Genomic DNA, 24,622 nt, shown 5'->3' on the forward strand with positions numbered 1-24,622 from the left:
AGATTTAAGGGGGGAGGTTTGGAGCAGCTCGGACTCTCGTTGTTTAACAGCATTTCTCTGCCAGGAATGGTCAAAATACTTTCTAAGATTCACTCAAGAGCCTCTCCTCTGTGAGAATATAGCAGTGAACGACAGCTCGTTTTCGGGTATCCTGTTAGAGTGAGTTGAACAACTTTAAGACACAGTTTTCAGAGGTGAGGAGACTTAATTTCATCGCGAGCGGAACGTTTTGGGATAAAGGGACTACCAAAACCACCGCACGGGCTGCACTCGCGTAGTTTCTTCGGATCTGTTGAGGTTAGCTTGATACGGCAGAAGAAGCTCGTCGCAAAGGAAATCAGACCCCGGCGTTTCAATTTGAAAATTGACAAAACTTCACAGTATTTAAGAAGTTTTTTTTTATCAGCTCCGTTGATCAGTTCGGGGTTTTGCGGACTGGGGCACGTTCTTTTCTTCTGCGGCTCAAGTTTGGCAGAAATATGCGCAAACTTGTTAGCTAAACGCTGATAGCGCGGAGTGAGTGAGCTTCACACGTTTGAGTCTGGATTTACTGTTTTTCGGGACATTTTTCTGCATCCACTTTCAGCTCAGCAGCCTTCCTCATCGGACCCACACTGGCTGTTTCGCAGCCCCCCGCCAGTGAGGTGAGCTGGACTCTTTATTATTCCCCCTCTCTTTGATTTTGCTTCACTTTGCTGTTTATTGACGTGCTTCAGCGGTTTGCTCATGTTCCCCATTGTAGTGATTTTATTGTACTGAAGAACTTCTTGGGAGGGACATCATCAAAAAGCTGTGGCTCTTAAATTGATCGGCAGGTATTTCATAGCTCACATTCAACCACCTGTTTTTCTTTAAAATGTTTAGTGCTCTGGTAATGAGTAAAATGTAGAAAACGTCTGTTTACGTACATATTTTGTTTTCTTGACGGTATGTTTCATGCGTTGTAAAACTTCAGTCTCCTCCATGCTTGAAAATAAAAGGGTACGAATGGTAACGTTAAAGCTCGAGGCCCAAATGTTGCCTGTAGTCCTAAAAGCTGCTTTGGTTTTGTATCTGAAGTCACAACAGGCGCCTGTATTCAGATTAGATAATTTCCGTGAGTAAATACCACCCACATCAAGGCTGAAACCTAGAGAGCAGCTGTTTTAAACATGCATTTGATGGCTTTTTATACAATGGAGTTTTTTCTTCATGGATCCATAGTATTTTTCTGAACTTCTTGTCTTGTGTTGTAAATCTGCAGCAGTGTTATCATTTGTGTTGTGTCTCTGCTTGATCCTGGTCCTTATCTTTAGCCGGTCCCCATTTGTGTCACAGGCTCATGACCCCAAAACATAACCTGTAAAGTTCACATTCACAACATTTTTTTTCTTCAAATCATTGGATACATGCTTATTAAGAAATATAGAGAAGTAAGTTGTATTAAATTCTTCATTACTACATCTGTCATGAAGTCTGGGTCTGGATGGGGCAAACTGATGTTATGTAAAGCTCAAAATGTCATGTTATAAAGGGAGACGGAGAAGATGGATGGTTTAGAAAAACAGCATGTCCAAAGGGAGTTCACCAGAGAGAAAAAAGTTTTCTCTTTAACCATACAATGGGAAGAAAAGGAATAGTCCTGCCCTTTAATTTACTAGGCTGCTCCCCTGGTACAGAATTATTGTCACTTGAGCTGTATGATTGTGTTAAGAATAACTAACTCCATCAAAAACTCTTGTTTTTTGTGAGTGTGAAATTTAAGTAGACTGAAGTCACTCATGGCTCCGATTGATATTGTAGTTTTCTAGATGTTGAGGATGTGATTTGATTTGGTGTGTGTCTAAAAATAATTCAATATTCTGTGCATGTGAGTAACATCTCCAAATTTACATACACACTTATATGTGCTGAACCTGCTGAGTAGCACTTAGGATTCAAGTGTCAACCAAATGGAATAGTGTCAGATGGCTTGACATTAATTGCCTTTACATTTGAGTGTAATCTCATGACACCTTATCTCCCTCCATGGCACGCTGGTGGCGAAGCACCAGAAGTGTCTGTTTTTGTGAAAACAGTAGCCTTAGGGAAATGGTCTGATGCTCTTATGTCTGCTGAACTGCAGCCGTGTGCAGACAGGCCTGTTGCTGGCAGGGAGTGCAGACTTAGCCGGGACAGGGGCTACAGAATTTGGGAGCTGAGGAATTTTATGCATGGATGGCAGTGAACAGTAATTATGGTGCAGGCCATGTTATGGGTTAGGCCTGTAACCTTTGTCTTTGTATAATGAGAGGAGCTAAATGTGTCTTGCATGTTCTAATCTGTTTAGTTTAACCCCATTTATTTGCCAGAATTTCAGAGAAATGTTTTCCTCTCTCTCAACAGGATTTTATCAAAAGTGATTTTGTACAGATTTTCTAATGCAACAAAATTCTACCAGAAAATGTGAGTTTCCCAGCTAGAAAGTTTAGTTCCTGAGCCGACACTATTAATATCTAAGGAACATTATGGAATATTTCTTACTTTTTTGAATTAATTTATTTCTGGATCCAATATGTTTTATACATTTGTTGCAAGATTTCTTTCTGAAAAACACTAGCAACAAAAAACTGAGATGGTGTTTTCCTGCCTCTTCAACATTGATTTAGGGAAGTATTTGTAATTAAGATACCTCTCTTTATGCCAGAAAAGGTACTGAACGTGGGAAACAAGAAGGTTGCACATTAAAAGGAGTAATGTTACATGAAATTTATGGACAGATGTTGGTCTTTATTTCAGTTTGAATCTCCCACTGCTGGAGGGTTTAGACTTTCACTGTCAAATTATGTTCGAAGTGAATCATTTTAAACACCTGAACCATTGAATGAGTAGTAGCTGCACAATAGTGACAGTAGAGGACTGTAATATTGCAGATTTCACAGGTGTGAGAAGTGTCAATGTGTATTTTTTTCTCCATTTAGTCCCTTGTGTCATAACTGTGAATCAAAATGTGTCCTCTGTGATTTGGCTGGATTAAAAAAAAAAGGATAAGGAAAATTAGGTTTCACATTGTTCTGTCCAAATAATGTATCACCTGCTGTATGTATTTAAAAACACATAATAAAATGCAGATTATTATTTGGCAGGGATCCTTCAAATTTGGTTATTGAATTCTTCAAAAAAGTAGTTAATTTTACTACTGAATAAGAAATATAAAACAGCAGTAGGTAGAAAGTAACAGTGAATTTTGATCAGTAAATGTCAATGGAAATTACATAGTTATACAAAGTTACTACGGCCTGACAGATATTGAGGCGAACACCAATATGAATACAAAAATAGGATATACAGTCTGGACTTTTGGACCTCACAATTGAGACCAAGAAACATATTTTACAGTTAGAAAAAACTATGTAATGGTTACAATGTTTCTAAATGACTACGATTTCTTCTTATTTATTGGCCTTTTGTATACCAGTATTGATATATGAACAGTAAGATAATATCAGCTTATGTATTGGCCTGGCTGATTTCAGTTCAGTTTTAATAGTAACCATCAATAAAAACTACAATAAAAAATAAATTAGACTGACAAAATGGAGTCAAATATACTCAAAAATGCAGATTATATTTTTTTATGTAGTGCCATTACTTTTATCTGATACTAGTGTCTATGATGAAAGGAAATTGGCCAATAATATCAGCCTGCCATGGTGTGGGTCCCTTTCTCTTCAGACCTACTCACAAGCTCAAGACGAACATGCTCTGTGTGCTTAGTAAGACATACTCTATGTTTAACCCATGCTCCCTTGGGAGCAGAGTATGACAAAGCGTTGTGTCATACTTTGAAGACGCTACTTCCTCCTCTTTCAATTATTGACGGTTGTTGTAGTGACAAGGGCCCGGGGAACGTGTTCGGCTGCTCTTTGCGGTTCCTTCTGTCTGGCTGCAGAAGCACTTTCTTGGAGCCCTCCCAAACACTGACTCACTGCATACAAAGCTGCGATGACCAAGCTTCTTTATCCCCCTCGGACCCCCCTGACCCAGCTCAGCTGCTGGAACACTAGACCATTCTTGGAAAGTGAAATTGAATTGGTTTTCAGGAGAACACAATGACTGTTTCAGTGATGAACGCTCACACAAGCGATTACCTCTTAAAGGAAACCACAGCTGCATCTGAACATGACTTTGTGTGAAAATGTAAACCGAGTTGGGGTTTCTTTGACCCAGATGTGACGCTTGTGTTGTTATTTTACAGAACGGACTTGAGTGGATATTATGGATTCATTCAGGACTCCACTGATTTTTTAAAACCTTGATTGATGAACCCTGAGTTCTCAAGCTTGAATTAAGAAGAGTAAAGAAACCCTAAAAACAGCATTTGTTTGACACCTCTTGACAACTCGTGGGAGCAAATGGTTGCAGGGGGGTCATTTTAGGCTTGGGGACCAAAACCAACTGTTAGGTGATAGATCTCTCAGCGTGGAAATGATGGCCTGGCGGTCTCTCTCTACAAGGGTGTCACGTAACAGGCTGTAGTTTTTTTGGCCTTAAACAAATTCTTCCAGGGGGGTTATGGGGGTTAGGGGCAAGTGTTAATCTCTGTGGCCAGATGCTACAGAGGTGATGATGCGAGCAGATGTGCATGTGAGGGTCACCCACTGCACTGTGCCCCGTTGTGGAGGGCACTGTACATCCTTCAACTCCGACAGTGGTGCGGCAGCAAAAACAGAAACTTGATATGGCATTGTCTGAGTGTGATGACAGACTTTGAGTTGAAACTTTAATAGTTGTTGTGAAGTTTTGAAAACAAAATGTTTCATTCCTAAGAACTGAGCAAGACGTATCCATTCCTTGTTTGCCCGAGCTATCAGAGCGACTCGGCGCTCTGTAGTTGCTTATCAGTGTTTTTGTACAAGCAGCCCTAAATGCTGAAGTACCTACCTTGAACCTTTGTAGACATACAGAATATTCTCTTCTTCTTCGACAAGCGCAAAATTTCCTTGTTACATTAAACGTAGATTGTGAGCTGATCTTTTTCTAATGGCAAAGAATTTATCATTTTGGTTTGTTTTAGTTTTTAATTGACCTAGTTTCTCTCTTGCATGTCAAAGTTTATTTTCCTCTAGCATAGTCCAAAAGTTTCTGTCTCTTCTCTTGTTCCCTTGAATAGATTTTGACGTATTGTTTTTCTTACTGAAAACAGACTTATAAAGATATGTTGTCATGCATTCATTTGTTTTTATTTATTTTTTTGCTTGTTTTTAGTTGAGCGCTGTGAATGACCCACTGCTGATGCCCCAAAGGTCTGAATGGAGTTCCAGTCGCAGAAAAGCCAGCAGTTGTAGCTCCCTCAGCAGGATGCTGATGAGGCAAAGTGTACTTCTGTTACTGGCTTTATTCGCCCAAGTTTTAAGGACCCAGTGCCGGTCATTCAACGCTGATGAAGGTAAGATGGCTTGATAACTTGAAGCTACTCAGACTTAATTTTGCACACTGCCTTTTTCCCAGTTCTGGTTGAACTAATGAACTTAGTAAGGCTAATTTATCTTGACTCTTTCCTTGAAAAACAGTCCATTGATAATCAAAGCTTTGTTCTTGGTGCAGGAATGTAATCCTAACACACTCCAGGCTTTGGTTAAGTCTGTCCTTTGTAGCGTCACTGTTCCCCCACCAACCCCATTTGCCTGAGTCTGTTGTTGAGTAGACTGAACTGCGTCAGATGTAGCTCAACTCTGTTTCTGACGATTAGTAACACTTTTCCTGCCTAAGGGAACCACTTAACTAACCCTAACCCATACCCCTGAGCTTACTAGAAATAGATTCCTAAGAAATCTTACTGACAGGACTTCTGGTCTAATTCTTTCTGTTGTTCTTCTTCTTCTTTAAACTGGACAATACAACTTAAAGATTTTCTGTAAAGAATTTAGCCTTGTTTGGCTGCTATACAAGTTCAGTTCTGAAAAGGGGAAAGAGGCACTGAAATTGAATCCTTAAAAATGTGTCTCTTGGATACAGTCCAGCAGTGTAATAGCTGCCTGGACTTGTGGGTAGGTGGGTTTGGATGTTTACACTCTGCAGTCGGAAGTGGGGAGCAGCAAAAGAATATGATAAAGCTCAGCATTATAATTAGAGTAATTAAGCAAGAGGGTCTCTCTTGGGCAGTAAGCCCTAAAATAAACTTGGTGCGGCTGTGTTTAAGCCAACAGTGCAACAGGGAGGAGAAAATGACTCCCATCTGTAGCCCAAGGGCAGCCCCACTACCTAGCAGTCCCTGCTTCTCTCTTCCTTTGTAATGAAAAGGTATTTGTTGTCACTGAGAGAGGAGCTAACTGCCAGGGAAACTATAAATTAGCCTGGTTTTTGAAAAAAAAAAGAAAGAAGATGCTACTCTGAGCCCCCCCTTATCCTCAAGGATAGGGTTTCTGAGGAGAATGTTTGTCTTCTAAGGTGAGCCATAAATTTCCACCAGGGTGGGGGAAGTCTGATGCATTTACACTCCACCCAGTTCTTAATCACCAAATGGCCAGGTACTATCTATGCGCCTCTGTGCTTGTCCTCCTGCTCCCCCACTGACTTTAGCTTGGGAATGCTTCACTTTCCCCCCGCTTCCCTGCTGGGTGACGGATGGCTTCAGCTGTCGACAAACAATCACAGCAGAAGCATTTGGTTGCATTCCTTTTTGTCTTGGGTGAGGAAACAAAATAGTTATATGGAAATGGCCATGTTTTATGCGTGCTTCATTGTTTGTCTTGGGGGGGGTTTGTTGTGTGCTGTTCACATAAGAAAAGAATATTCTCTGAACAAATTCAGTTCATTGAATTACTTCAGAGGCCACATGGACAGCCATTCAAATGATTACAGCCCCTTTAACTTTTTCTAAGTGCGAGTATTCAGAGAAACATGACTTTGGTTTTGTTGTGAAATCATCGTTTTAGGGTTTGTCTATATTTTTCAGTCCTGACTGTAAATGTCAGGGAGTTATTTATGTGTAGCTCCCAGTGGATTTCTTTGACTCGATGCTCTGCTGTCAGAGTAGAAGAGCCACTAACCCTTTAGTGGAGAGCTCTTCAGATGTCGAGCTGCCACAGTCCTGAGAAAGACTCTTTTCAGACAGAAATGGGGGCCCAGTGGAGCACAGCTTTGCTGACTCTGAGAGCAGATGAAACAAGTGAATTTAAGGATTAACACCAGATTAATGTAATTTTTTTCCTGTCCGCAGTAATTACCATTCAATCTGTCAGTGACATTATATTGTGATATTGTAATTTTATTGTGATATTTATTCACTTTTCACTTTTGTTTTTCATTAATCGTAAACCAATTTCAGTGTTTTATGCTTGAGTATGAACCCAGGCTGGCTGGGAGACAACTTCAAAAATAGACATGAGAAAAATAATTCAGGATTCAGGATTCAACATTGAGGCACAAAACTTATAATTTTAATCGTGTTTTATGAATAAAACTTTTATACACAATGGAAGCTACAATTTAAAGGTATAAAGAGAAAATAACAATAGAGACATGGTTAACATTATCGCCACATAAGATTTTTCATGTGTTATGTGCCAACATGGGTTTTTTAAGTGTAATGGATTACTTAAGACTGTATAGCTACATGTCCATTTTTATAGGATTTTTGAAACAGTGTGAACTTGTGAGACTCTGGTGGCAGAGCCAAAACTGCAATAGAGCAAATGGAAGAAATAAAACTGATCAACGTAGTTTTATTTGTTTAAGATGTCCTGGTTTTACTGTGTTTGTCCATTAAAGACATAATGTAAGTCTAAATGTAGCTGAACTCATTTGAATGACAGTGGAGCAGCTTTGCACTGCATAGTAATCCTTGTAGCTCCCAAGTGTTAATCCATGCTGATTGCCAGCAGCTCATTTAGGAATGAAAAGGTCCTCCACTGGAGCACTGGAGGGACACTCGTTCGGTGAATTTTTTTTTTTGGGGCTTGTTAATAGGCATTGTCCTATTCGTTTGCTTCCTGCCAGTCCTGCCTTTTGTCTCTTATCAATCCCCTCTCCACGTCACCCACCCTTTCACTCTGGTGCAGTCGAATCAGCAGAGGAAACTCGCCACAGCCATTTTCTCTGTGTGCCACAGCAGAGCCTCAACCAGCTTGACTTTACTGCATTCAACCATCACTCCAGTGAGAGCAGGAAATCCCAGAAGTCATTCACGCAGCATATTGCTTCCTATCTTGTAGCCAGAGAAGGTTCCATAGACTGGCGCCAACTCTTCCTTTTTAGCTGGTCTTGCATTTACAGACTAGTGAGCTTTTTTTCCTCCTTAGTTAAAAACCTCTCCATGCTTTGGTCTTCACCAAAATTCCTTTCATGATTCATCTAATTAGGCTGATTTTAAATGATGTCAATCAATTTGTCCAAATGGTTGGAAGAACACATGAGAGACCATTCCAGATGGGTTGCTTTCTGAAAATATGGTTCTTAATCCATTTTAATCCAATCATAGCAGCAGGAGGATTAACTGAGATGAAACATCCTCAAATTCAAAGGAAATGCTGGAAAGTTGGCCTCTAGCTCCACGTGAGGAGTTGAAAATAAACCCACTTGGAGTGCATAAAGTGTGTTGCTATTTGTTTTCTTCACTGAGTTAGTCAGAAAAATGTTAGCTCTATGTGTTAGTTTGATTTGACCATACTGTGTTATATCTTACTCCAGTTTTAAGTAGGTTGTCACAGAAGCTCAAATGGTCCTGACTGGCCTACAATAAAGCAACAAGCAAATTTTACAGCTTTTATGGGCGTTTTATGATGTCTGCAGCCAGATTAACAGCTGGGATGTTGACACAGCCTTATCAGTGGCATCTCCATTTAGAGGGCAGGGACAGAAACATACTGGCCGGGCCCCACACAGCGCGGAGACCTTGTGTTTAAGGCTGTGTCCAGGTTGGATAGCTGTAGCCCATCACTAAATGCCTCTTCTGCTTTCCCCCCTTAAGTTTTGTTTTTGAGGAGAAAGTTGATCCTACCCCCTGGCCCCCTTTCCTTCTGGGATTAAGGGCCTGTCAGACATATGTGATCCAGGAAATACCTTTACTAGGCCCAAGTGGGGTCACCATAGCAACTGGCACTAGAACCTGCCGCTGCAGGCCCTCTCTCGCTTGCTCCTGTGCACATGCTCACTGGCTCGCTCTCCCTGCTCCCTCTTCCCCTTTATTGTTTGGTGGCCTTTGTTGTGATGGTGGGAGGGATTAGTCAGGTTTGCTGGTGTTGTCCTGAGATTTTGCTACATAGATGTGCTTCCTGTTGTGAGGAAGTGCGTTTACAAACACACTGTGTGCTTTGAGAATGTTTCAGAATAATCTGGTTTTGAGGGATTGCTCACCACTATGGCATTTGATTATACTGTTCAGCTTTTCTTGTTATAGTGCTGAAAGGACTGTGAAGGAAATGGGACAGGAGGATGAGTGTAATTACAGATTTTGTATTCAAGTGCTGCAACAGAGGATTACTTTGGAGATGCAGCCTTGCTAAAACAACAGAAGTATGTCAAAGCTGAAATGACTAGTCGATTAATCAATTACTCTGTCAACATAAATGAATCAGAAGGTATTTTTTATAATTGATTAATAATTTGAGTAATTTTTTCAAGCGAAAATCCAAACCTACTTTGGTTTTTATGTCATTAACTGAAAATCTTTGGGTTTGGTCTGTTGGTTGGATTAAATAAGACATTTGAATGTCTTGAGACATCTTGAACTACAGGAAATTGTGTTTGTTTTTTTAAAACTGTTTCCTGAAAAATGAATAGACAAAACAATATTTAGAGACGAGAAAATAATCATCAGAATTAATTACTTGCCCTCAGGATGTTAGTTCACTTAATCAGAACAGCGCACCTCCTGTACCTTGTTGGCATGGAAGTGTGATCCTGGAGCAAGAATGTCAAGCAGCTTGGCGAGTGACGATCTTTACCTTTTTGTAACTAGACAAACAACACCATTGTGATGGACAACGTGTCAGCATAATTGGGTTACCCCCTCCCCCTTGCAGACTATGTAGACATTTAGAACACGGGGGCTCAGGTGTCTTGCTCCATGACGCCTCCCTTCTCTTCATTCCTCTAATTGAATTTCACCTTCCTTTTCCCAAGTAGCTCCTTGCCTTCCTGACGATAGGGCCTTGACTAATTTGGGATGCGATTTAATTTTTGGGAGAGGTTAGACAGGCGGTGTGCCAGGAAGAAATCAGGGAATCTCTTTTCTGCTGTATGTATGGTATGCTGTTTCATGATACTTCATGATTGAAGTAGTTTTTGATGTGTTAACAGGACAGATACAGCCCTGTTCTGTGTGTGAGCACACACTGAATATTGTAGACACTCCTGTCAGGAACTATGTATTCAGTCAGAGATATGATGCAGCAATAACCCTGTTGGTTTTGCTATTGTGAATGACATACAGTATGCATCACAGTTTGTACCAAAGCTTTAACTTTTTTAGTATTCAGGAAGTGTTTATAATATTGTTAAAAAGCCTACTGAGGTGGTGAAGTAGAACCCTGTGCTATGTTTCCGTTGAAGTCTCTGTGGAAACGCAAGTAGACCAGTTCACGCTCTATCTTGGGGATCGCCTGGATCTGAGTTGCTTTGCCAAGGACTCCCTCCACGCTGTCAACTGGACCAAAGACCATGTGACTGTTGTAGATGGAGAACACACACGCATCCGCAATGGCCAGCTGGAGATCGAGGCTGTGGAGCTGACGGACTCTGGTCTGTACACATGCACCACCTTCGGCAACCACAGCCTCTACTTCAACGTCACAGGTAAAGTTATGGAAAGTGCGTAGATAAGTTTGAGCAGCCTTTGTATTTTTTCTTCTGTTATCCTTTTTGTCTTAGTGTATATAAATGCCTGCAGTCAAGAAATGGCATCATGATGTTGCCATCAAAAGAAAATGACCATTAAAGGGATTGAAAATGTAAATTAATCAGGATTTGTCACTAAAGCATTGGATGTTGACCTTTTTTTTTAAAGGCCAAGATTAACACACTCGGTCAGCATCACCTTCATTAGACTATTCCAATTTTCAAGTTAAGATCTAATCATTAAAATAATCCCTTAAGACTTGATTTGTAACAAGTACAAAGAGTGTATCACAACTAGTAGAAATTCTGTGCATATCACTTGAACGTACTGTACATACTGACCCTTGTTTTAAGTGTAGACAGACATTCTCAAAGACTGTCCATAACTGAGGGGAAAAAATTACTAAAATGTTGCTTCTTGGCTACAAATGTAGTTTCTTTTCTTTCTTTTTTTTTTACACTTCTTAAAAATGATGCATTACTCATAAAATACTGTGAGGATCAGTATGAATTGTCTTTGGCCTCACAGTTACTTTCTATTTCACCAGTTGACACCCTGGCCTCATCTGAGGATGAGGATGAAGATGAAGAATCTTCATCAGAGGAATCCAAACTGTTGGGCAGTCAAAAACTGATTCGTAAGTGTGCTGATCTCTTCAAGTTACTAATGCTTATTAGTAACGCTACTGCAACAAATGGTCATTACTCATTTGCCCAGAGCCACGGGGTGATGAGTAACAGTCATGAATGGTCAGTGATTTGAAAGCGCTATGATTCGATTATTGGTCTGTCGTGTGCATGTGGGTCACATTTTGGTGAATGATTTCGCTGTGAATCAGAGGGTTTTCACTACCTCAGTGATGGTTTTAACATGAGGAATGTCACTGCGGTGACTAACAGTGGTTAACCTTGCATGGCTTCCAATTTGTCTATAGAGCAATTAAGACGCTCAGACTTCATCATCTGGCTACTACTGCCCACAAAGAATCCAGCGGCCACCAAGCGTGGCAGGCATGCCGACCTTGAGTTTGTACTCTCACTCCCAGAGCCTTATCTCCCCCTGAAATTTATACAATATGACTTTACTTAACTGAGACTATTTTGAAGCCACAGCATCTAAAAAAGGGAGTTTCTTTTCATTTTGAGAAACTTGAGGTTTTTAACCTATGACTATAATTTAGAAATCATTCTTTCGGTGAACATGATTTATGTAATGTCCTCTATAAAAATAGTTTGAGTTCGATAATACAGCTATAAAACATTGAAATTGTTTTTGTTTTTCATCTGCTATGTTTTCTTTTTTTGTGTCATTCTTTAGCCATGGCCCCACAATGGGCTAATCCGGAGAAAATGGAGAAAAAGCTTCACGCTGTCCCAGCCAGTAAGACTGTGAAGTTTCGATGCCAGGCTACCGGCAATCCAACTCCCACCCTGAAATGGTACAAGAATGGCAAAGAGTTCAAGAGAGACCATCGCATTGGAGGCTTCAAGGTTAATAATAATGTTTAGGATATTTGTTCCCCTCAGCTTCTTCTAAGTGACACTACACCCTCCTTAGCATTTCTCATTGAATCACTCCAAACTCATTCACCACGAGTGGAGATGTGTCAGTGATCTCATCTCTACATTAGATCACCACCCACTCCCCTGGAGTAAGAAATGCTGCCTGCAAGTGAAAAGCAGAGGCAAGTTTCATATTTGACCTGAGAAACAATGCAAGATGAAACCCCATACCACAAAAAGGAATAACACCTCCAGGTGGACAATCCTAGCCTCCGTTTGGGTGAAGGATAACATTGGCTGTCCTCATTCTGGGTATCAGTGCATCGTCTTTTCTGTAATTAGATCCATGCAGCAGTAAATTTACCACGATACCCGCTGTGTCTGTGATATATGACATGTGGTGCGATTACACTGTTTGTCAGCATCTTGATCGGCATCGTCCCATTTCCAGGCAGGCGGTATTCAGAGGTGACGCTAAGCACTGATGAGGGTGTAATAGGTGATAAGGCAGTTTACACCAGTCTCTAGATTTACTCAGCAGAGGTGTGGCAGGTGAGGTGTGTGGACCGGATGTGTTGATATCACCATCATTTACTGTAAATGGTCTCATGAGCCCTGAGAGGTCAACATACTTAATGCGTTTTTAAGATCATTTCCTATTGGGCACAAGGAAGTCATTGTATTAATCCACAACATTAACAAATAACACCGTACGTATTAGGAGGCTGTAGATGCTTTATGTACCTTAATATTGACATGTCTGTGACTGGCTGTATTCAGTGGCAGTGGCCTCACAGGTGTGGGATGTGTGCATGTTCACAGAGACTAGGAAACAACCTTCCCCACATCTGCTCTTCCCATCAAGGTGTAGGCTAGTCCAGCCTTGTCTTGTGCTTCCCCAGCCTATCTCCCTTCCCAGCTGGGACACATTTAGGAGTTTCCTCTCAGCTGCCTGCTCCCCTCTCTCCCCAAGCCCCCCCACCCAGCCAGGCAGCACACTTAACCACCTGGCTGCTGCTTTTTTAGTCGAGGTGCAAAGGTCTGCATCAGCGGCTGGGGACGTCTGTCATCCCTCCCACACTCTTGCTTTTATGGCCAGGCTTCTATTGTTCATATAGTCTGCATGGAGACGTGCAGGAGGGAGGGAGTAATGTGGACCACATGTATATGAAGCCAAGCACAACACATCTGGCAGCAGGCAGCTGGACTCCCTCATCACGTTTTTAGCTAAGTGAGGGAAACCGTATGGCTCAGTCTGTGTATATGCATGTTTGATGTTGCCATTGCCTTAGAGGTTCCCTGGTTAATCACACACTGCCGGTCTTGGCAGATTTATGGAAGAAAAATTATAACATGTCTTGGAAAAAAGAGCCAGACATCAGTTGGCGCTAATAAGACAGGTTGGGGCAGATGTGTACAAAACATGTACCCATTTTCCTGTGGTCTTTGTTAGGTAGGACAAAGATCTGTTGTTTAAAACATTGGGTGGTGACATAGGAAGAGAGAGTAGTGTGTTATTTTCTTGTCATCACATCACACATCATTGACCTTGTTAGCTGTTACTTTCAAATGAACATAATTTGAATTATGGCAATTTATATTGGGAGAAAACATTTTAGCTTTGAATTCAAGATGTGAAAGTACAATTCATTAGAGCTTTTCAGAGTTGTGTGCCTTATTCTTAACATTTTTATAGTGACAGGAACTACAATGATCTGTCCTAAGACTTTTCTTTTATTTCAGTAAAGAAATCCATACAACAAATGTCACTATGAGCAGAAGTTCTGTCGGGACTGTGAGATGTGTCTTTGTGTTTATCAAGTACCGTTCTATACGCTGTAACTGTAACTGTCTTTTTCACAAACCTTTAGGTCCGTGACCACGTGTGGACCATCATCATGGAGTCTGTAGTTCCCTCTGACAAGGGAAACTATACCTGTGTGGTGGAAAACCAGTACGGCAGCATCAATCACACCTACCAGCTAGATGTAGTCGGTAAGTATAACTTGAATTATGTTAATGCTTTATAATTTGCCAAGAAATCTTGATTATGGTTTGATTATTTGTTGAATATTCATAACAAATGTCTCGCACCAGTACACCCTATTAACCGATTGAATGTGATTGCTAAGGAATTCAGTATAGCCTTTGCATAGAGTTAATTAAGCCTTTTTACTTGTGGCTGTAGTAATGGATCCATGGTGAGGAGAGAGGTGATTACTCCTCTAGGATGTGCCCTGTGACTCGCTCTAACACCACTGGTTCTATAAATCACAATCCTACTTCCTCTGTCACTGTTATCCCCTGAGCTCTGCCTGACCTCAGCAGAAGTCTAGAGCCTGATGAACAGTGAGATCGCTTCAGTGAGGGGAGAGTTTTGTCACAAGTGCTTACTAAGTCCCCATGGATGTCTTGGTTGAAACTCAGCCAGATTCTTGGCTCATAAGTTTACTTTGGAGAGTTATCAGTCATCAAAATGGAGCCGCGGGAACATTTCATTTCACAGTAACAGCTCCAGATGAGATACTTAACTCGCTTGCCCATCTATTTTGGCCAGCTCTTAAAAATTACACAAGCAGCATACAGCTGCTTCAAGTCTCCATATGAGAAATTATAATCTGTAACTTGTGAAATTACACAGTATCAAATCAAATTATACAGGCGACCTTGTTTGCCATCAGGTCCGGCCGTTTCCAGCAACAAAGTGCAGACGTGACGGAGGTTTTATTTGTGTTTGACAATCAGTCAGCCGTGTGCACTTTTGAATTATTGCACGTGTTTGTCTTTGCCATTACACATTTGCTTCACCGCTCACCAAACTTCAAAACTAACACTTGTGTGTCTTTTTGGTTGTGTTGCAGAGCGCTCTCCCCACAGGCCAATCCTGCAGGCTGGCCTGCCAGCTAATCGCACCGTCGCGGTGGGCAGCGATGTGGAGTTTGAGTGCAAGGTCTTCAGCGACCCTCAGCCCCACATCCAGTGGCTGAAGCATATCGAGGTCAACGGGAGCCGCGTTGGTCCTGATGGTTTACCGTATGTCCGCGTCCTCAAGGTAGGAGCACGCTCTGACCAATCCTGCCGTGCATAGCCCAACTCTGCATGTGTTGCTGCGATAGTTGTTTGTAATGCAGTAGAACATAGTGATACATATTAGTTTATTTTTTCCCATTGCTATGTGACTTCTTCTCTTATATGCCCAGTATTGTCTGTGAAAGTAGTCCAAATGCATCTTGCAAATAATTTGAACTTAATTTTGCCATTTTTACTCTGAAATAACTGACACAAACCGATCAAATATCCTGTGTCTGCTACTTGTTTGTCTGTGCTGCACATGACTTGTTTTTATTTCCAGCATTCTGGGGTCAATAGCTCGGACGCTCAGGTGCTGACCCTCTACAATGTGACTGAGGAGGAGAGCGGAGAGTATATATGTAAAGTGTCCAATTATATAGGAGAGGCCAATCAGTCGGCCTGGCTGACTGTCACCAGAAATGAGCCCACAGGTAACCACCACGCAGCAGCACAGGGACGACACAGTGGAGGCGCTTCTGGGACCACCTGGAAAAACTAGGGCCGTTTAACTCAAGACAACCTCAGCTGTTTCTCTCCTCCCTCCCTTCGTTTCTCCCTCCCTCTCTCCTGCCTCAGCGCTCCTGACTGTAAATGACGCTATGGAAAATTCCCAGCAGAACAGTTGAAAGTGTTCAGTCTCAGGTTTATGTTGGACCCACTCTCATTCCTGCCCCATGCCTGTGCTGTGCCCTCCTAATAAGGGCCTCCCTTGCCATCTTCTTCTATTACTCTCGCTCCCTTGCCCTTCAAAGTCCTCCGTGTACAACTCGCAGGCTCTCTCTCTCTCTCTCATTTGTTTTTTCCAGCTGTCCTCCTCCTGCTTACCTATGTTTCACAGACCTCCTGGTGTTTGTCTTATGCTCACATAGTTGGCAAAAGTGTGAGTGCGAGTTTGAGTGTGCCCTGTTCTGCTGCGGAGTTTTCCATGTTGCCCATCTCTTGCATGTAGAGATGAGACTGAGGTTTTGATGTGGTGATGGGGCGGACCAGTGTCCAGGTTCAGCAGTGCAGACTTAACCTAACCAGCTCCTCCACTAACAGATTCCTGACAGAGTCCTCTGCAGGGGCTCTCTGTGGTACCTTTTGGGCAGATGGTGTTGGATCGAGGAGGAGAACGCTCCTCCATCCCCTTTCTCTATCACAATCCCTTACTCATGGTTCCCTTTCCTCTCTTGGGCCTCTTGTTGGGTCTGCTTCCTTTGTTATTTTCTAGACCGCTGGCCTTAACACCACGGACAAGGAAATGGAAGTCCTCCAACTGAGAAATGTGTCTTTTGATGACGCTGGGGAGTATACCTGCTTGGCGGGCAATTCTATCGGGTTCTCTCATCACTCTGCATGGTTGACCGTTTTTGAAGGTATCAGTAGTTCTGTCTCTTTCCTGTGTTTTCTTCCTTTCCCTTTTCCAACTCCAGCCTGGCTGTCCACCTTCACATTTGCCAGAATGAGGTCTTTTCTGACTTCAGTTCTGTTAGAAAATGTGAGAGGAAGCCAGGGCCAGCTACAATTACTAAACCTCCCCCTCTCCCTGTGCTCAGCATGGCTCCTGCTCCATCTAAAGTCTCTAGATGGAAGAGTATGGTCCATGCTCTGCTGTTTCTTAAATTGGATCAGAGAATGCCAAACAACCCGTGAGCTCTCTCCTACCTGGTCTCAACATGTAAAAACACGCCAGTATTATTTTAAAAACAAGCTCAGAGAGACATGTAGTTAATGGTCTCAGCCAGGTAGAACCTCGCATTTACAGAAAGGTTGTTTGGCAACTCTGATCAGATTTCACTTTGAACTCTTCACCATTCTGCTCTTTAATTGGTGTTTGCATTTGATTTGGTGTAAAGCTGATTTCCTTTGACAAGTGCTACAAATGACATGTACTCCTGATGTCATTTCCTGCTGTGAGCGCAGCGGCTGGCTTTGATAATTGGCTTGCTGTAGTGGATGTGTCTCATTCCTGAGGGTTGGAATGGGCATTTGTCCAATTATCATGCTGCTTGTCAGTCAGCCTCTTCACACAAGTGCAGCTCACTTGTGTTGCTGGTGTTGGTTTGGGGTGTAATGGCACACTTAAGTCAGTATGGGACCCCTTGGTTTGGGATGCAGTGTTCAATATGTAGTACCCCCAGTGCAAATGAGTAGTATGTGATAATCTCCCACCATCATAGGACAACAAAATGCAGTTTTCAGTGGTAATACTTTCTGCATTTGGAGATTTATTATGAGTGCATTTTAATTTAAATACAAAACCAAGCATTAAAGTCAAGTTCTGAAAAAGCACCACAATGCTAAATTTACATCCAATACTCAACAAAGCTCTTTCCTTAAATAAATAAAGTAATGCATTGAAACAAACACCATTATTCAAGTTAATGAGTTCATAAGTCATTTATATTTATTCATTCAGAAGTGGTTTTAGCTTTGCACCAGACAGGAATGACTGATAGCAGTTGTATTTATGTTTAAAAGACAGTTCAACATTATACTACATTTGTTTTTTAAGAACAAAGAAAAAATACAACTAACTGCATCATTTAAGATTTAAGGCCAGTGGTAAACTTATGAATGAACAAGAAATTAATCCAGAACTGTGTCTGTGACAAGTAGCTCCTGCACACAAAGCCCCATCCCAAGACAAGGTTTGCCCCAAACTCTCTATTTCACTAAAATAAGGAGTCCATTACACCCCTAGTGTTGGTATGAATAAACGTTGGTGTTTTCACTAAATGGGAGGAAAAAAACAAGATCTGAATTGAACAGCTTCTCTTTTAGTACTTTTTTTGCAATTTAGCACATAAATGTTTTTTTTCGTTGTTTGTATTACCAGCACCAACACACAACTCTTTGAAGAATACATTACAAAGGGAGGAAGAATTTGACCTATGAAGCAATTAAACTAGTATATTGAGCTCATGCTTTGTGATATGCTGTTTTTAGACACACATGTAGACATGAAATGTAAATTAGTCTATTTGATGAAGTAGAGATGATTTGCAGTGTCAAAATATTGTGTGTGAAGTGTTGATAGCCTGTATAAAAAATCAGATCCTTTGCACACTGTTTCACTCTTTTATATACATATACATACATACATACATACATACATACATATATATGTATACGTCCATTACTGAGTACACAAACACATAAAATATATTTGTGTTTGTATTAAAACATTGATATATCTGAATCAAACACTGTTAGATTGCATAACACAGAATCTGGGTGTTTTGGGTTTGTCCCAACTATGACTATGACCACTTCAAACTCTGAAGAATGTAGAGTGAAGCCTTGTGCTCACGGAGTTTGCATCCCATAGGTGTCTGTGTCAAAGGCTCTGGTTTTTAGACATGGCAAACTGTATGTGTGTGCCTGTGTGTGTTTGTGTGGGCCATTTGTTTTTAAGTGTGTTGCTATGTACTCGAAAGCATGGGTATGTTTGGTGTGCGCATTGTGTTTGTACAGTCAATTCATTCATGACAGCTGACCCCACCCCTCCCTGCCCCCTGTCACCTTACGCCCCCCCCCTCCACCTAGCTGTCACACACTACCCTCCGGCGAGCCACACCTACCTGGAGGTGGTCATCTACTGCGTGGGCTTCTTTTTCATCGCCGTCATGATTGCCATCGCAGTTATCGTAAAGATTCGCACCTCCTCAAAGAAGAGTGACTTCAACAGTCAGCTGGCTGTCCACAAGCTGGCCAAAAGCATCCCCCTGCGCAGACAGGTAACAGAAAGTAGATAGGGGGTTTGGATTATTTATACTTTTCACCTCTTCTTTCGGCCACTTGCTCAGATTTTTATAAATTCAAAGCTTTATAATGTGTTTGACTTGTTTGACTCATGTGCACACCATCACAACAGCTAATCTTGATGCTGTCATAAAACTAAAAGCATGCACTTATAGAACTTTCAGGTTCACTGTAGATCCTTGAGGTCTTGTACATCAGGTAAGTATAAGTATTCAAGGAATGCTTAGACTCCACAGGCATGGGACATCTGAGTGTTGTGGGTGGTTTTTACCTGGTCTTAAATAGGAATTTAGTTTTCACCTTCGTCTGCTAAATCAGCTCCTGCGACTGGTGTCTGTTTCATTATGAGGGGAGTAATGTCAGTGTTCTTTACCTCAGGTGTCTGTGGACTCGAGCTCCTCCATCCACTCTGGAGTGATGCTGGTTCGCCCCTCCCGCCTCTCTTCTAGCGGATCTCCGATGCTGTCGGGGGTCTCTGAGTATGAACTGCCACAAGATCCTCGATGGGAGCTCTCCCGGGGCAGGTATGTCCTGGAAAAACTCTTCAGAATGGGCAACAACAGCCTAGAGGCTAGACAAGTGACCTTCTGAATGGAAAGTTAGTGGATTGCAATAGTCATTTTGTTGGGACTGAAACCAGCTACACAAGGAAAGTTTCTCTCACTCTTCGTCAAAAGGAGAATGTTAAGGTGCCACTATGCAAGGCACTGAAACTGTTAGGAAGACATGGTTGAATTGAACTTAAATTTGAAATCAACTTTAAAATGAAAGTCCAAAGTTTATTGCGCTCACATAATTCAGATTTGGAGTTGAACTCCACTGATTGTTAATGACTGTGTCATGTGTTTTCTCCCCCTCACAGACTTGTTCTCGGGAAGCCGCTGGGTGAAGGCTGCTTCGGTCAGGTGGTGATGGGAGAGGCGCTGGGTCTCGACAAAGAGAAGCCAAACCGTGTGACCAAGGTGGCAGTCAAAATGTTGAAATGTAAGTTAGCCATTCATTTTAAAAGTTCTCAGTCATGTGAGAGGTACAGTAGGTTTGGATCGATGGGAACCGAAAGTTATGAGATCTGCTGGAATAAGTTGTGGATTCGCAGAGAGGAAAGCTCTTCAGAATATAGTAATAGATTTAACAGAAGCCTCAAGTCCAGGCTCCAGGGACGAGAAAACTTCTGACACCAAAACTGTGATGAACAGATACTAAGAGACATCTGCCATTGGATCCCAGCCACCATGCAAATGGGAGAGCAGAGTAAAAATTTATGAGAACCCTTGACATCCCATATAAAACAGTGTTCATTAAACTGTACAGAGGAGTGAGGACGTAGGGAAAGAAGCATTTACTGTGTTGTGCTTTAAGTGCCTTTCCCCAGGGAGTATTCTCCAAGACAAACGGCAGCCTAACTGCAGTGTTTGTGTATATGCTTTGCAAGGTGATTATTGTGAGGCCTTTTTGGGCCTTTGCACCAACAGAACATCAACTAATTACCCTAATATCATTTATTTCCCTCTCCTTCCAGCTGATGCCACAGAGAAAGACCTGTCAGACCTGATTTCAGAGATGGAGATGATGAAGATCATCGGGAAGCACAAGAACATCATTAATCTGCTGGGAGCCTGCACACAGGATGGTAGGGCCAGACAGACAGGGGCCTGCTCAGGCCAACACGCACTTTTGTCCCTGAGACAACAGTGTTGCAGTGAGGCTTACTTTGAAAGATGTGTAGAACAGCATGAATAAGTGATTCTGACACTAGCTTCCGAGCTCACAGTTTGAATCAACCACAGCTGCCGCCATTTCTCTCCAATCATCCCTGACGAAAAGCTAAAAGAAAACTAACCTCTGATGACCCCGTGGTGCACATCGCTCTGTTGCCTTTACACTGACACGCAAAGCTCTTTGTTCTCTCCACTTTATTTACCAACTGATGCAACTTTGAAATGTACCTTGAGTTTGCATTTATATGTTGAAGTATTCGTTACGTCTTCCAGTGAGTGCAGGTTATGAGCATTGGTTATAACCAAACGATTTAAACCATTGACTGGATTGGAATCAAATTTTTGCACATTCTTTCTCACAAAATGGAAATCCCATTCATTCTGATGACCTTGTTACCTTTACCTTTGAACTAACATCAGGCATTTTCTTTCAGTTTTTGAATAAGTATCTCTTGATGTGCTGTAAGTGCACGTTGCTTTTGGTGCAGAATTAGGCTCCCAGCACAAGGCCTGTTGCCTTTTCCTTAGTGCTGCTGTCATTACTGTTCAATGAAATAATTAAGATGCCTCATTTTACAGTGTTACATGACATGAAATTATTTATTCTAATATTGTTTTCAATTGTTTCTAGGTCCTCTGTACGTGATAGTAGAGTATGCATCCAAGGGAAACTTGCGGGAGTACTTGAGAGCTCGGCGCCCCCCTGGCATGGAATACTGCTACAACCCAGACCAGGTTCCCGTGGAGAACATGTCCATCAAAGACCTGGTGTCCTGTGCTTACCAAGTGGCCCGAGGCATGGAGTATTTGGCCTCCAAAAAGGTAACCACAACATCCAACCTGCCAGTCACAGAATCAATTGGAGCAGCACCTCTCTGTGAAAAATACGTATGAGTTTGGACCCATTCTGGACAGATAAGACTTTGTATTTAAGACACTGATTCCTAGGATGTTGGTTCAGTCTTAGTAATGTCTGGTTTTTATTTGTGCAGTGCATCCACAGAGATCTTGCTGCTCGCAATGTTTTGGTAACAGAGGACAACGTGATGAAAATAGCTGACTTCGGCCTGGCAAGAGATATCCACCACATTGATTACTATAAGAAGACCACCAATGTGAGTACTCTTATCATTAGTTTATTCACAAATGTGAAAACATAGTGCAGATAGCCGTAACATGCACACCTTTTCCCACAGGGTCGTTTACCAGTCAAGTGGATGGCTCCCGAGGCTCTGTTTGACCGGATATACACACACCAAAGTGATGTGTGAGTATCACATGCCGTTACTTTTCCAATTCCTTCTTGATGGAATTAGAGGAAATCATTTGGGCATGCAGAAAGCCAAGACGCTTATGTCTGTTTCTGTCTGCAGCTGGTCGTTTGGGGTGCTGCTTTGGGAGATCTTCACCCTGGGAGGCTCTCCGTATCCTGGTGTCCCGGTGGAAGAGCTGTTCAAGCTGCTGAAGGAAGGTCACCGTATGGACAAGCCCTCAACATGCACGCATGAGCTGTAAGGAAACACTATGCACCTAAAATCAAACATGATGCCCGTTCTTCAGACTCTTTTCCTGCTTTTAACATCTCTTCCCTTGCAGTTCTGGTATTTAGTAGAATTACTGAATCACACGGCCAAAAAAAATTGTACTGTTTTGAAAAAAGCTTTTTAACTAGTCTTAACTAGAACTTTCAAACCCACATCTACTAAAAGAAGTAGAGGCACATTTATTCTCTGATTTGCAGTCCAATTAGACTGGGAAGTAAGGGACAAAAGTTGCATATTAAACATTAAGTTCAGTTTGTAAAAGTTCATTTGGTTGTGCACACACACCCTGAAAAGATATGTCCCTTTAAACAGTCGTTTTGAAAGTAACAGAAGATCTGTGAGGCTTTTAAATAGAAGCAAAGTTCAGTCACTGCTGCAATGCAACAGTTTGCATTAATATTAACATTACCCTCTTTCTTGTTTATCAGCCAATTTAAAATTCCAGGTGCTTGGCAACGTAATGATGATCCCTACCATTGTTTGTGTGATGACCAATAAAATGAAGGTGGAGTGAGCTACGACTGGAACATATTGTTCAGCTTTGTTTTTGTCACCTTCCAGTTACAGGTTGATGGGAGGTTTTTGACCAGACATCACAAGAATTTAACATTCTTTGACATAAGATTTGTTTGTTCTTTAAAGAAATTGATGTTCAGAGATTAAAATGTCTTGATTTCTGCAGGTATATGATGATGAGGGACTGCTGGCATGCTGTGCCCTCTCAGAGACCCACATTCAAACAGCTGGTAGAGGATCTAGATCGCTGTCTGGCCATGACATCCAACCAGGTCAGTTCTCCTCTCTTTACCATGCACAGATGCAGCAGAAATGTCTGTTGTGGGAGTAAAATGTTGATTTCTTTTTTCTCCTTGTGCCTACAGGAGTATTTGGAGCTCTCAGTGCCTCTGGACCAATATTCCCCCAGCTACCCCGACACCCGCAGCTCCACCTGTTCCTCCGGCGAGGACTCGGTCTTCTCCCACGATGCTGGAGCCGAGGAGCCCTGCCTGCCAAAGTTCCCTCCCCACTCCAACGGGGCAGCCATTAAGAAACGCTGATACCTCATCTCTCCATTCAGACAAACGTTGACATTTCCTCTGCTCCCTGCCTCATGGGGTTGGACTCTTCCCCATATTCCCAGAGATGAAGCTAAAACAAAACAGAAAAAAACACTGGTGCTCTGTGAGAAAGGAGGAGCTCGGAAACACCATTTAGAACTTGTTGGATCACACGGACTGAAGAGTGCAGCGGTTTTCCTGGTTCTTGGTGGTGACGATGTTTATGGGGCACTTTGTATTAACAGGAGTGGCAGTTTGTCACAGTGTCAGAAAAAAAGAGCAGACTCCAACTCTTCTCTCCACTCTGGGCGTTCCACTGGTCGGAAGGATGGAAAGGACTAACTGTGTCAGGTTTTTGTTGTTTTTTTTTTTTCCCACCAAGCTCGTTTCATCAGTAGTGAAGGACGACATTCTGCTCTTCAGACCAAATCCAGAGAAAATATTACCAAGGGACATAAAGCACCGTGGTTCACTGCATCATTCACTCTTTTCTTGTAAATACAGTTAGAAAATTATAAATATGAATATATATTTACACTGTACTCTTTATTTTTATTACCATAATTGATTTATTTTCTTTTGTACAAGGATGCTTTTGTTTGATTCATTTTTGAATATAGTCAGTAGGGGCTGTTGTTACATGAGAATATCTTAAAATTGCTGAGGATTACATGGCCAGTTTTTTTTTCCTGTGATTCCCCTAAATTTACTGCATAATCATCAATGAAAAAAATATATATATTGGTTTTCTATTTTTTAACTGTAAGTGCTTTTCATGACACAACCTGCAATACAGTGTAACTCAGTGTTTGGGGTTTTTCTCCATGAAAAGATTTATGAAAATGTGTGCGTGTATGTGTGTGCGACTGTCTGTGTGTATGTTGGGTTTGTGCGGAAGAAATTTTTATCTCGTCTCATTCAAGATTGTTCATTTACTTCAAGGATGGTCACAACTGTAAATATTCCTGGTTGTACACCATGCTTGTTAAAACCCGGAGTAATTTGCTTCAGTCAACATCATGCACTTCCACTGTGCATGCCCTCCATGTGAGGAACTTACCTTCTACTGTAAATGCTTTAACAGGAGTTACATTTGCTGCCATATAACTTCTGATGAAGGGTTGCAGAACACGTATGTCATCGTAAAAGGATTACATTAAATAAAATGCTATTGAAAAACAAA

At 41.8% G+C, this 24,622-nt stretch overlaps 1 protein-coding gene across 4 annotated transcripts; it reads left to right on the top strand.

Moving 5' to 3' along the window:
* Nucleotides 1–24,622, top strand: fgfr1a (fibroblast growth factor receptor 1a). 4 transcript variants are annotated; one of them, XM_056376480.1, is made up of 18 exons: nt 1–644; nt 5,227–5,407; nt 10,513–10,755; nt 11,346–11,435; nt 12,116–12,288; nt 14,172–14,295; nt 15,162–15,352; nt 15,653–15,803; nt 18,904–19,100; nt 19,498–19,643; nt 19,982–20,103; nt 20,639–20,749; nt 21,469–21,659; nt 21,830–21,952; nt 22,034–22,104; nt 22,211–22,348; nt 23,064–23,169; nt 23,263–24,622. In XM_056376480.1, the coding sequence occupies exons 2-18, from the start codon at nt 5,254–5,256 to the stop codon at nt 23,437–23,439; spliced, it is 2,508 nt and encodes an 835-aa protein (XP_056232455.1). In that variant the 5' UTR covers nt 1–644; nt 5,227–5,253; the 3' UTR covers nt 23,440–24,622. The 4 variants fall into 4 exon arrangements, with proteins under 4 accessions (XP_056232455.1, XP_056232456.1, XP_056232457.1 ...); XM_056376481.1 differs by having other exon boundaries at nt 18,904–19,094; XM_056376482.1 differs by lacking the exon at nt 15,653–15,803 and adding an exon at nt 16,586–16,730 and having other exon boundaries at nt 2–644.

Source organism: Seriola aureovittata, chromosome 5, assembly GCF_021018895.1.
Source record: "Seriola aureovittata isolate HTS-2021-v1 ecotype China chromosome 5, ASM2101889v1, whole genome shotgun sequence".
Lineage (NCBI taxonomy): Eukaryota > Metazoa > Chordata > Actinopteri > Carangiformes > Carangidae > Seriola > Seriola aureovittata.